The sequence below is a fragment of the Hipposideros armiger genome, unplaced genomic scaffold (assembly GCF_001890085.2).
Source record: "Hipposideros armiger isolate ML-2016 unplaced genomic scaffold, ASM189008v1 scaffold_289, whole genome shotgun sequence".
NCBI lineage: Eukaryota > Metazoa > Chordata > Mammalia > Chiroptera > Hipposideridae > Hipposideros > Hipposideros armiger.
The window spans coordinates 225,411-238,085 of NW_017731639.1; the positions used below are offsets into that span (position 1 = coordinate 225,411).

At 36.3% G+C, this 12,675-nt stretch overlaps 1 protein-coding gene across 8 annotated transcripts in view; it reads right to left on the bottom strand.

The window, feature by feature from the left end:
• Nucleotides 1-12,675, bottom strand: part of TENM3 (teneurin transmembrane protein 3) — a 605,620-nt gene that overhangs the window by 104,619 nt on the left and 488,326 nt on the right. For all 8 annotated transcript variants that reach the window (XM_019658769.1, XM_019658771.1, XM_019658770.1 and 5 more), the window contains 4 exons: nt 12,349-12,450; nt 11,956-12,150; nt 10,644-10,844; nt 3,604-3,789 (listed from right to left, as the gene is read on the bottom strand). In XM_019658769.1, coding sequence (XP_019514314.1) covers nt 3,604-3,789; nt 10,644-10,844; nt 11,956-12,150; nt 12,349-12,450 — 684 coding nt within the window. The remainder of the gene's footprint in view (nt 1-3,603; nt 3,790-10,643; nt 10,845-11,955; nt 12,151-12,348; nt 12,451-12,675) is intronic.

Here is a 12,675-nt window from a genome sequence, read left to right on the forward strand (position 1 = left end):
GTCAAGACAATTATCACCTGGTTTGCATATTTGACCTTGATCCTCATCAACTCCCACAATATATAGAACCGTTTAAGCTAGTACTAGTACTATTAAAGTATGTTAGTCATAATTGCTGGTGCTTCTTTGATGTGGTTCAATCATGCAATTTCTCTTTATTTATGAAAGGGCCCAATAACCATCAATGTTTTTGGGGGAGGAAGGAAGAAATAATTATTTTAATCATAATATTATTAAAAGTAGAGTTCCCTGTGTTTCATTTTCTGTCTGCCTATATCACTAGTCAAAGTCTAACCCAGGAAAGAAGATGAACTAGGGACACATGATTTATAAAGAGAGGAAAATATGAACACACTAATAAAAATATCAGGATGAAATCCTTCCAGGTAGATAAGGTATTCAGTGAATACTCAAAATTCATAACCTATTTTACTATCGAAATGCCTATGGTTTTATGAAAGCATGAACAGTTATGAAGACAGTAAGATGACTAATGAAGAATATTCTTTGCTTTCTGTTGGGAACTTCTGTTTGCTTCTAACTGTTTAATTTCTCCTCCATCTCTCTTTCAATTAACCTCCCTGTTTGTATTCAATGAGATGGCACATAATATGGAAAAAGAAAAAAAAATCTTGCTGATTTATGAGTATTCTTTCATAAAGTGGCAGCTTCTTTCAGCCAGATGCCTAAGTGCTGAAACTGAGGAGAACGCATGCACAGTAACTATCCTGAATGAGAAAAAACATCTCACAGTTTCCTGGGTTGTTTAATCAGGGGCTCACAAAGGCCTCTGTTAGAATGGCCATGAGGCGTCACTGTGGACATATTATATACACAGGTAGCAAGTAGACAGGGGAAAAGCAATGGGCTCTCTGTGTGCCAAAATTTGGAATAACAGTGTTAATAGCATAAAGGAGCAAAACAATGATTTAAAGGTTCTCTACATCTTTTAAAAGGCTCACTCCTAGGATTTATTTTTAAATAAAGCAGTTCCTTTATTTCCACATTGTTAATCCTACGCAGTATGAAAACAACAAAATAAAATGAAACACCAGAAATAGAAGTAACAACCATGGCGAGATATGTTAAATTATGACAAAAATCCTGTTCATTGTCAGACAACTGTAAAGTTGTTCCAGGACAGCTTAACTGTGAGAAACTAACCATGTAATATTGCCAAGGTCAGTGAGGACAACAATAGAATGATTTGTTTAGTAGCTGTGAGTTGGCAAGTTACATCTGCCCATGGAGAACTTTACAGTATATATACTTCCTGCTTTTCTAAGCTCTACATACATGTGTCTGTTGTAGTTCCTAGGATACATGTAGTCAAACTTTTCCTCCAGCTGGAATCAATTCACTTCTTCTGACTGGATATGGGGATGGTGGAGCCATGAAATCTGAGGGAGCATGACCAGAGCCATATTTTTCCTGCCCTCCTCTGGTACAGGGGCATCTTGGGATTTGGGCATGCCACTGTTTGGTCACAGGAGTATTACACTGTCTTCTGCATCCACAGAAAGATACACAAATTGTGGTTGTCAACTTTTTTCTGCCTTAACATATTTCGCATGCACAACAGGCAGCCATTGCCTAGGAAGCCTCCCTTAGAGAGCACATGGGGGGAAAGCCCTATCAGAACGGTGGGGACGGACGCTCTGCAGGTGCTGTGACTACGTGCATTTGCAGTTGACCTCGCGAGAACTACACATTTCCCCAGCTGCAGGCAGTAAGGTCATTCAACAAGTGAGCCCCTAAGTGTGTTTCACTAGTAAGAGTTAACATCTTTAAGAGTTTGCAGGGCTGGCCCTTGGTTGGCATCTGGAAAGCTGGCCGTCCCCTACGCTGATAAGGTTATGTGCCCACCGGAAGCACCGAACACCTGCGTTTCTTCTGAGAGCGGGGAATTTCGGTGGTTGTGGCGGACAGAGGCTACCTCTATGAGTGGCGCCAATAAAAACCTTTAATTCTGAGTCTCTGATGGGCTTCCCTGGGCAGAAACACTGCAACACATGTTGATGCATTTCACTGCTAGAGAAAGAAGCAAGCTCCACCTGACCTCTCCTGGTGAGAGAGGAGGAACATAGGAGCCTGTACACGCGTTTCTCCAGACACCACCTGATGGGTCTCTTCCCTTCCTGATACCTACTGAGCTGTGAGCACAACTACTCTGTGCCCTGTGGGCCCTTCTAGCGGGTCACCACATGCACGGGTGGTCGTGGGATCCTTGAAACAAATGGCAGGAATGTCAGTAAGGTTAGAAAGACGTTTTGTAAAGCTTCGATGGTGACAATTTATAAGATGTATGTGATTTCAATTTTCCCATGATAAAATTCCTGGCTAACCAATTCCTGTAAGCAAAAATGTGAAGTACGTAAAATGCAGATGCATTGAAAGAAGAAAACTTTAAAGATATTGAGACTCCCCCTAACATTTCTATCCAATTTTACACTACAGACAAACAATGTGGAGAAACGTCATACCTCAACTTATGAAATTTTTGTAGGACTGTGCCATGTATAATTAATATTGTACACTTTCACGGAAGTGAGGTAGAAATTTGTTACAGTTGACCCTTGAACAATGCATACCTTAGGGGCACTGGCTTTTGCACAGCTGAAAATATGCATATAACTTTTGATTCCCTCAAAACTTAAGTTGTTCCTTGGTATCCTCAGGGAATTAGCTCCAGGGCCCTCCACAGATACCAAAATCTGTGGATGCTCAAGTCCCCTAGATAAAATGGCATAGCACAATATATACCACGGATGGAAAATAGTGCAGGTATTGAAAAAAATCCACATATAAATGACCTGCAAGTTCAACTCTGTGTTGTTCAAGGGTCAACTGTGCTTACTTTTGTTGTATTTTATTTAAATGTTTTCTTTTTAGTGATGCAAATGATGAAATCAAAGGCACTGAATACCTTGAAAATATGATACTATATATGTTCTGGATACTTCTGTATCCATGCTAAATACCACTTATGTACTCATTTCAATCTATTGGATTGTTTTATTTAATCTACAAATGTTGATGAACATCATCATATTGTGCAAGAAGTGCTAGGCACAGAAATTTGTCTAAGAACAGCTAGGCTGGTACATTTTATTCTACTTTATTTCTTGTGCTACTACAAAATAAAGTCATCAAAAGTTAAACCTCTTTTTTAGAGACTCAACTATATCGACACGTGAAAAGAGGTGTGATTCTGGAATCTATGGAGGCCAAAAGGCCACATATTGGACTCTTTTTCTTTTTTTTAAAGTGAAATATGTTGCTGTTATGAAACACTAAAGAGCAATATTCAATGGTAGCCTCTATAGAAGCAAGCAATGAAATCATCTTCATGTGCATCAGTTTTTGTGGCCATCACAAAAAACAATTAATCAAAAAATTCTTATAGCTCGTACTTGTTAAAGTGTTTCTAAAAATAACTAAATTGCCATTGTAAAATAACCTTACTTATGAAGTAATTCCTGCTTATGAAAGATGAGTAAAAATTAATAAGAAGAAATCAGCTATTCCAAGTAGAAAAACAGCAAACGCTTTGAGCTCTTTCATTGCGCGTGGAGGACAGATACAGAAGGGTGGCTGGCCTACCGATGGTACAGTGCTCTCCATTCCATCCCTGGCTGCATTCACACTTGCCGTCCTTGCACGTTCCGTGTTCGGCACAGCGAGGGTGGCAGGCTCTCTGATTACATGCTGGGCCCGTCCAGCCTTCTTCACAGCGACAAGTTCCCCCCATGCAAACGCCATGGGAGCCACAGTCCACGGAACATATTTCTATATTGAGAAAAGAGAAAGCAGAGCAGGAGAGAAGAGTAGTAGGGAGTGAGCAGGGAAATTCATAAGCACTGTTACATCTTAAACTCATATTTGTGAAGGTGAAAAACACAATCATTGAAAATCAATCATAAGTATTCATACACTAAATCCATTTTAGCATTGACTACTAGGAATATAAATGGTGGACGTTTACTTTTTTCTTCATTTAATTTTATATGCTGTCATAATTGTGCGTAAAATACACATGACAATTTTATTATAAATAATTTCCTGTATTATATGTATGTGTGTATACACATGCACATGGGTTACTAACAAAACAAAACACATGATTCATAATGAGAGGAAAATACACACACACACACACACACACACACACACGTATCTGAGAGTATCTTTGGGCAGCTAAGAATACATGCACACATACACATCCTACATCGAATTAATAGAAAATTAATGAAATTTTTCAGTGCCTGAGGCATCTTACAGGAGTTGGGCTTCACCCCTAAAGCAAGAATTGAAAAGAGATTATTTCTAATCCTACAGTTTAAATTTTTAAAAGATTCAGAAACTTTCATTAAAAAGAATCTATTATATGATGTACATTAGCGTGTTTCTGAAACACAAACATGCTGGTTAAATAAAAGAAATTGTGTTTTTCCTATTCAATAAATTTGTATTGTTGACAGATACAAGTTTCTTAGCAAAACCTTAGTGGAAAACCAGTGTAATCATATAATTACTGACTCGGTCATTTGAAAAACAAGGATTTTAAAAATAACTAGAATTACTGAAAGGAGCACAAGTGACTAAAGGACTTTAAAAGCTATAACCAAAGGTTAGGTTCTTTAAAAAAAATTCAGGTGTCAGAAGTAATTGTTTTTTGGTTTTTTTCTCTTAAGAGCTTTATTTAACTAGATCCACTTGAGAGACAGAGAGAGGCCGAGAAAGAGAGAACTTTGATGGGTATTTTATTTTTTACTCTCTACATATAAAATTAAATAAAATTAAATATCTCCTCTTTCTAAGATTGTATGACTATTGTTTAGTTTTGGTGTTCTTGCAATACAAATGCCTGACACTAATACCCTGAGGTCATGTCTAACACACAGAAAATGGACTACAGAGTTATTTTTAAATTAAAAAATAGTTAACTGTTTATGTAGTCACATGTTCCTATTTTCCCATTCATTGCCCATTTCTTAGACACCATCATTCTTCGTCTCACAGTGCTGCAGAATTTTAAACACCCTATCAAGGCACTTATGAGAGTTATAACATTTCTTATAAACAACAGGCAGGACTATTAACTGAAAGAGAGTGGTATGTGTTTTTCATGCCACATTTTCTCCCTCGTTTGAATTAAATTTTTGATTAAGAGATCTAAGATGGTGTGATTAACTTCAGAGGAATAGAACATCAACTCGGCTCCAGAACAGAGATTTCTTTCTGAGGTACCCTTTTTATTCAATCTAATCAATTTTTCATTAGGGTGAAGGTGTTTATCAGCGTTTAGCACACTAGCTTTGAGCAAGGTGCGTTGATCTTTGTAATGAACTTATTAATTAGAGTTAATTTAATTGAAGTGGAATTGAAGGGCTAATTAATGGACAAACTGCTGATGAAGATAGAGGGAAATCCTGTTGCTTTCAAACCTGTAAACTTTCCGATGGAAATAACTCATTTCTTCTCTTTTAGCAGCTTAACCAAATGTTTCTTCAGGTGTAAAATCGACTCTTATTGAATTTAGATAGCTGAAGGTCATGTCCACAATAACAGAAGAGGTAGCTGGTAAAGTGTGTTGCTTTAAAATTCAGCTAGTTAGAAATTCAGAGTTCTACTGCTAGTCAACTTTTAGTCACAGATGTAAATTAACAACGTTTGTGTAAACTTTAAATTAGAACTGTGCAACATGCAGATAACTTTGAGGGATATAAATCCAGATATTTTCACAGGACATATATATGAGTATTTGAGATCTTTACTAATAATTCTAACTAACTTTTCTGTCTTTTTTGCAGCTAATAGCAAAGTTTATTCAGTGCTTACTTTCTTCCAAAAAGGCATACTATACTCATTATTCAATTCTATGTACTGAGAAATTAATTTAGTGGTTACCAGAGGGTAAAAGCAAGGGGGTGGGAGGGTAAAAAAGAAAGGGGGGGTAAAGTGGGCCAAATATATGGCGATGGAAGGAGAATTAACTTTGGGTGCTGAACACACAATGCAATATATAGATGAAGTATTATAGAATTGTATATTTGAAATGTGTATAATTTTACTAACCAATGTCACCCCAATAAATTTAATAAAAGAAATGTATAGGGCGAAGATCTTCACTTGCTATGTCTAAAAAGTCATTTTATATACAGGTATAATTAGATTTTCCAATAGCAAAATAATTACATCAGCATAAAAATTAGTATAAATATGTAAAATAATGACAGTGATTTTGGCAGCCAATTTAATCTTTTGATTAACATTTATATCTTTTTTGCTATTCAGAGCAATATCATTTTATGAAGAAGACTGAATTACCTTTTGAGTTATATAATATACATTACAAATTGTCCTTCATAAAATAATTCAGGTAATGTTAAATAACTTTATATGAAACAAAAAAGGGGCTATTTCACTATTCCTTTCCTACTTGGATAATTGTGGGAAACAAATTAGAATGACAATATTTCAACAAGCATTACTTTATAGCTAGTATTATTATGCATATTTTAGTAACTGGAGACATAAGAGACCTGAACTAAGTAGCTTTATTATACATGTAATTATATCCATAAACTTTAAGTGGATATTTTTTTGGAGGATCCATTTTTTTGGTATAAAAGCTGGAAATGTAAATAAAATAAAAACTCAACAGAAATAACTAAATGCCTATTTTGATTTTTGTAATCACAAAATATATTTTTGAGAACAGAGGATAAAACAAGTCAATGTGTTATTTAAAATAATGCCATAAAACCATGCTTGATAAACAGCGGGTGATGATTTCCTAAAAGTCTTTAGTGAGATATTCAAGGCCCTCTACAATCCAGCCGCCAATTCACGTTTTTTTTACCCTTATTTATCCTATGCGTGTTATTTGCTCTAGCAGTCATGCATTTTCTAACCAGAGTTTTGACTTCTTCAAGTTATTTGAATCAACTAATATTTCTATGAAGAAATAAAAAACATATTATAAACCCTGTCTGTCTCCAAAACTGTATGGCCAAAAGATGAGGGAGGTAGAGGAAAAGAAAGAGGGAAACGAAATGAGAGAGGGAGAGCAAGGAAGAAAACTCAAAAGCTGTTTCTTCAACTGGGATATTTATACTTCTGGGTTCAACAGACGTTTTTCAATACTACAAATCAGCCTATACAAAACTTTCTTTAGCTTAGGCTTTCAGGATTCAATGTGAAGTAGAAGAAATCTATCATGCTGATATTGATCCACAGGGTAGCAGACATATCACCCAAGTTTCTCAAAACGCCAGGAAAAAGTGATTTGTAAAAATTACTAGTCTTTCTTTTTTCTTCTGAAAATAAATATGTTTATTAGATATCTAGCAAGATTTCATTTAGGTTTAAGCCATTAGGTTATAAGAATAGATGAAATAATTTGCATTTCATCATTTCACATCTGGGGAACTATCTATATCCATTCCATACTTGTATGTGGAAGCTCCCCTGAACTGATGAGGAATTCAGTTGACAAACTACTGTTATCCTTTAGAATTCTACTACCATAACTATTTAACTATTACTACCTCCATCACTACTACTATTAATGGTTAATACTTGTTGCATACTCACTATGTGCAAGGCACATAGTGCTTTTCACATCATCAGCTCATTTACTGCTTACGACAATTGTATAAGGTAGTAATATTATTATCCCCATTTTACAGACAAAGAAACAGAGGCACAGAGAAGTTATGTAACTTGACCAACATCCTAACAGCTAGTGAATGGCCAACCCAGGCAGTTCCCAGAATCCGACCCCAATATCCTGTTCTAAACTACCTGACATTCAACAACAGGGATTCAGAGAAGAGGGCTCTCAGATTGGGTAGGCTTAAGAGTAGTTAGACTCATTTACTAAAACTAAGTTATGTAGAATGTTTTTATTTACTCAAACTGCTAAAAAACATCTGTCCTCTTTCTTCATCTTCCTTTCTCTCTTTCTTCTTCTGTTTCTCCTCCTCCACTTTTCCTTTTTGTCTACTCATTCTTCCTATTCTTTTTTTGTGTCATTTAATTTGGATCAGATAGTTTGGTATCCAAGCAGAAATGATCATTTCCTCTATTTCTCACCCATCTTCGCATTGCCTCCACTACATTCGGCCTACTCAATGAGCATCACCCCTCCCAACTTTCTTGCCTCATTCAGAATATTAACATGAACTCCAATATCCTTTGTTTCAGACTTTCAGCTCTTCTCACCAACTTCTACATTCTGTTTTGTTTCAGCAAATCCTGTCTATTTTTCCTTTAAAATGTCCCTGGTCTATCCTTTTCATTTCTATGAACTCCAAAGTAATCCATGCTCTCCTCACTTCACTCTTCCGGGAAAGCTCTCTGATTTGTCTTCCAGTTGTCAAGGTATCACTGTTCATACTCTGACATGTAATCTACATGATGGTTCTAAAATACTATTCTCATCATAGTAGTGGGCACCCATCTTTACTATCAGTGAATTCTCCGTTGTCTAAACTAGGGGTCGGCAAACTGCGGTTCGCGAGCCACATGTCGCTCTTTGGGTACATTCCGTCTCAAAAGTTTGCCAACCCCTGGAAAAGCCAATCCTGTCTCTCACAACAATTTAAAAATTATTCGAGAGCTATAAATATATTTTTACATCACCATTATGTGAATAATATTTTTAAAATTTTATAAATGAGATTATGATAGTTATATTTTAATTTTCAATTTTACTTCAGAGCCACATGTGCGTACCCAAAGAGCTGCACATGGCTCGCGAGCTGCAGTTTGCTGACCCCTGGTCTAAACCATCATTTCTAAACTTGTCCCCCATAATTGGGCCCAGCCCAATTTTTATCTCCCAATACTTTGTCTTCACTGTGCCATGTAGATAGATATTCTCACTATTGTATCTTTGCTAATAGTAGTAGTGGTGGTGGTGGTACTTATATTTAGATCTTATTATGGGCTACGCATTATACTCAGTACTTTAGACGCATTAATTCAAGTAATTCCCACAGCATCTCTGTGAAGCATGGCTTACGATTAAATTCATTTTATTGATGAGTAAACTGAAGCATGTAGTAATTTGCCTAAGGTTACACAGCTAAGTAGTAGAGATCAGATGCGAATCCAAGCATCTGATTTCGGAGTCCATACTCTTAAGTACTTTCTAATTCTGTTCCCTGAGTCAAAAAATATTCCTCCCCACCCCCACACTAACTATTGGGTCGTCGTGAAAGTCATGACGCATTTTTGCATTGAAAAACATAGGAAAATACATCATGACTTTCCTGACAACCCAATATAATCTTTAATGGAAGGCAAGAAATGTTAGTAAAAGTCTCCTTGAAAGCTTTCAATATGCATCAAGGCAGGGTCACTTCTCTAAATGTTGATCGACTTTAACATGTTATTCCATCTAACACTCAATAAAATATTAAACTGGAATGTATTGGTTTCTAGGTATTTCATGTGTGTTCATCTTATCTCCCCAGTTACACTGTAATCTTCTTTCTAGTCTAGAACAGCATCTTTTCAAATTGTGACTAATGAAGTGGGTCATGAAATTAACTCATGGGTTGCAACCAGAATTAAAAAAGCATAGAATAGACTTGAAAAAAGATCCAGTGTATATCACTTTGTAAAGCTTTTGTTTCAGTTATGTATACTATGTATACTAGATCACAATGTAAAAAAGTATTAAAGGCCATAGGTAATTTAGGTCAAGATCAAAAAATTTGAAACCCGCTCTTCTAGAAGGCAGGAATGATTCATTATTCTTTTATCCCTCCAGGGCCTGTCACAACGCCACGCTCAGTTGGTGCTCGATAAAACCTGACTGAATAAAACCACTACCTGCCACTTCTATCACAATCATCTTATTACATAATTTATATTATGTAATAATTATTACATAATACAAGCATACCTCATTTTTTTGCACTTCACAGATGTTGTATTTTTTAGAAAAAATGAAGGCAAGTTATCCACCAGCAAAAAGATTACAACTTGCTTTATTGCAATACACACTTTATTGTGGTGGTCTGGAACCGAACTCGCAATATCTCCAAGATATGCCTGCATTATAATTAAACACTCAGTGTTGAACCATTATATACATCATAATACCTATATACAGAGGGTGACAAAAAAAGTATACACATTTTAAGAAAGGAAAAAAAAACTGTATTAAAATTGTAATGCTCAATATACTCGTATACAGATAACAAAAGATGAATACAAGTCATGTGTATACATTTTTTTGGCAGTCCTGGTATGTATATTGTTTATTTGATGGTATTTTTAATGGAGGCTTCTCTGTTATGAGACCATGTGCTTAAATCCCCAAGCTCTACACAGGCCTTGAGAGCTAAGAAGCCAGACTACGAAGCCAGACTACTTTACACAAATGAAAGAGTATTTCTTACCATAATATTAAAGAAGAAATTTTAATACCAAGTTGACTAAGCCTGTTTTTTTCCTTTTTATAAGACAACAAATGTCATTTTTAAAATATTTATTTCTATACTCACTTTAATAAAATCGGTACTGAATTTAATAAGTGTATTAAATTTAATAATAGAAATTACAAGAGCTTAATCTTCAGCTGCACTATATGAAGCACTCGGTTGTACTGCATTTATGAACCTCACCGTTGGAGCAGTCTGGGCCAGTCCAGTTAGGATCACAGGTGCAGGAACCACTCTCTTGAAGATACGTTCCATGACCCGAGCACTGGTCTGGACACATAGTCTTTAGTATTTCACAATTGTTACCACCCCATCCTGGATTGCAGTGACATTCCCCGTGGATACACACACCATGATTAGAACAGCCAGGGTCTAGACAGTCAGCTGGTGTAAAGAACAGAGAACAATTTAATGATTAAACCTAGAAGCTATGCATACTACATGCAGAATAAAGAATTAAATCCCAATCTACTTTATATAAACATTTTGGATACTCAAATATTTACCTACCATTTGCAAGAACTTGCTTCTGAAAATGTAAAGCACTATACAATAAAGCATTAAGAGTCATGCCATTTAGGTAACTGAGACACTTGCAAGGATCTGTAATTTTCATGAATTACACACATATGCACTTGAGATTTCAGACTATTGCTCTCGGTTCTGCCTAATCAGAGAGTAATAAGTATTGACTTCTCTCTAACAAAACTGTATCAGCTGACCTAACCCTCGACCATTGAGTGCTGACAGCTATCTGGGACCCTCAAACTGTTTGAGAAATAAATGAGTTGCATACTCTCTATCCTCCTTAATTCACTTTAATGTGCTGTAGATGACGAGATTTAATTTAGCAATTTGACTCAATAAAACTTTACACTTGTCGGGTCAATGGCCTGAAAATTTAATTCCAGAGACTTAATTGTGTTACTTTGTGTGTGCAGATCAATAAAATCAATTTGATTGAAGAACGGAAATGGTGCCTTTCTGTTTTGTGAAAAAAAAAAAATTCAACTGCACTTCACAGTATAGCATCTTGACTATCATCATGAATACAGTTTGGAATGAACCCATGATGTCATACTTTTTTACTAGTATATTATGTTCAATATTCTGTCTTTCTAGAGATGCCAAAATGCTAGATTTAAAAGCTGGCATCAATATGAAAACCTGTTAAGAAAAAAGAAAACAAAAAACTCAAACCAGTCCACTGTTGGTTTCAAGACACAACTGTTTGCTGCTTACTTTCTCAGAGTAAAAAAAAAAAAAAAGAATTATTATTCACACCACCGAAAAAGAGCAAAGGGGCTCTTTGGTATTTGTTCTTTATATCAGTTCAAATGTTAATAAAACAATGCATCCATAACTATGGAAATCAAAATTACTTTCATAAGGAGGCATATAGAAAGATTTCACCCCCCAAACTATAGATGACGGTGATAATCTGTTTCTTTTTACGAAGGTAACAATAGGCTTCTGTAAATATTGACATGTTTACCTTCTTCACAATTTTCTCCTTTGTATCCTGAGTTGCAAGCACAAGAGCCCATGATGCAAATCCCACGACCCCCACACTGCGGGTCAATACACTGGGTCGTCGGCACGTCACACTCGGTGCCCTTCCAGCCACTGAAACAGAGGCAGCGGCCCTTTGAGTACTGCCCGTTGCCACTGCACAACACCGGACAGGCTGCTGTGAAACAAAACACGACAGAAGAATGAACAGCCACATTTTCAACCGAGATTCCGAAAGAAAAGACATCGTCGGAACAAGTAATATGCTAGGGTTTCCCCTTTCTTTCCTGTCTTGGTAGTTTTCTGAATTACTCGTGTTTCCATGGCTTATTTATATTGGCTTAAGGGGAAAAAAACAACAACCTAACTCGCATACCTCTTGAACAATCCGGACCCAGAAATCCTGGAAAACAATGGCAAGTTCCAGACACACACTCTCCATTTCCATGGCAATTTCGGGGGCATTCCACCACAGACTCTGAAGAAAAGAGAAAGAAGAAATGCTTCTTGTATAGTCTGCTTCTCACACTAGGTACATTGTGTCACTTTGATCCTTTGAGCTGCACGTTGAAGGAAGTATGGATGGCTTGCTTCATAACCCAAAAGGACTCATTTATGCTAGATTATTCAAAGAGGAAAGCAAAGCATTGCCATTTCACATGCAGATGTTTTTAAGGGTTTTCATGGGGCGCTGTCCTCCTCC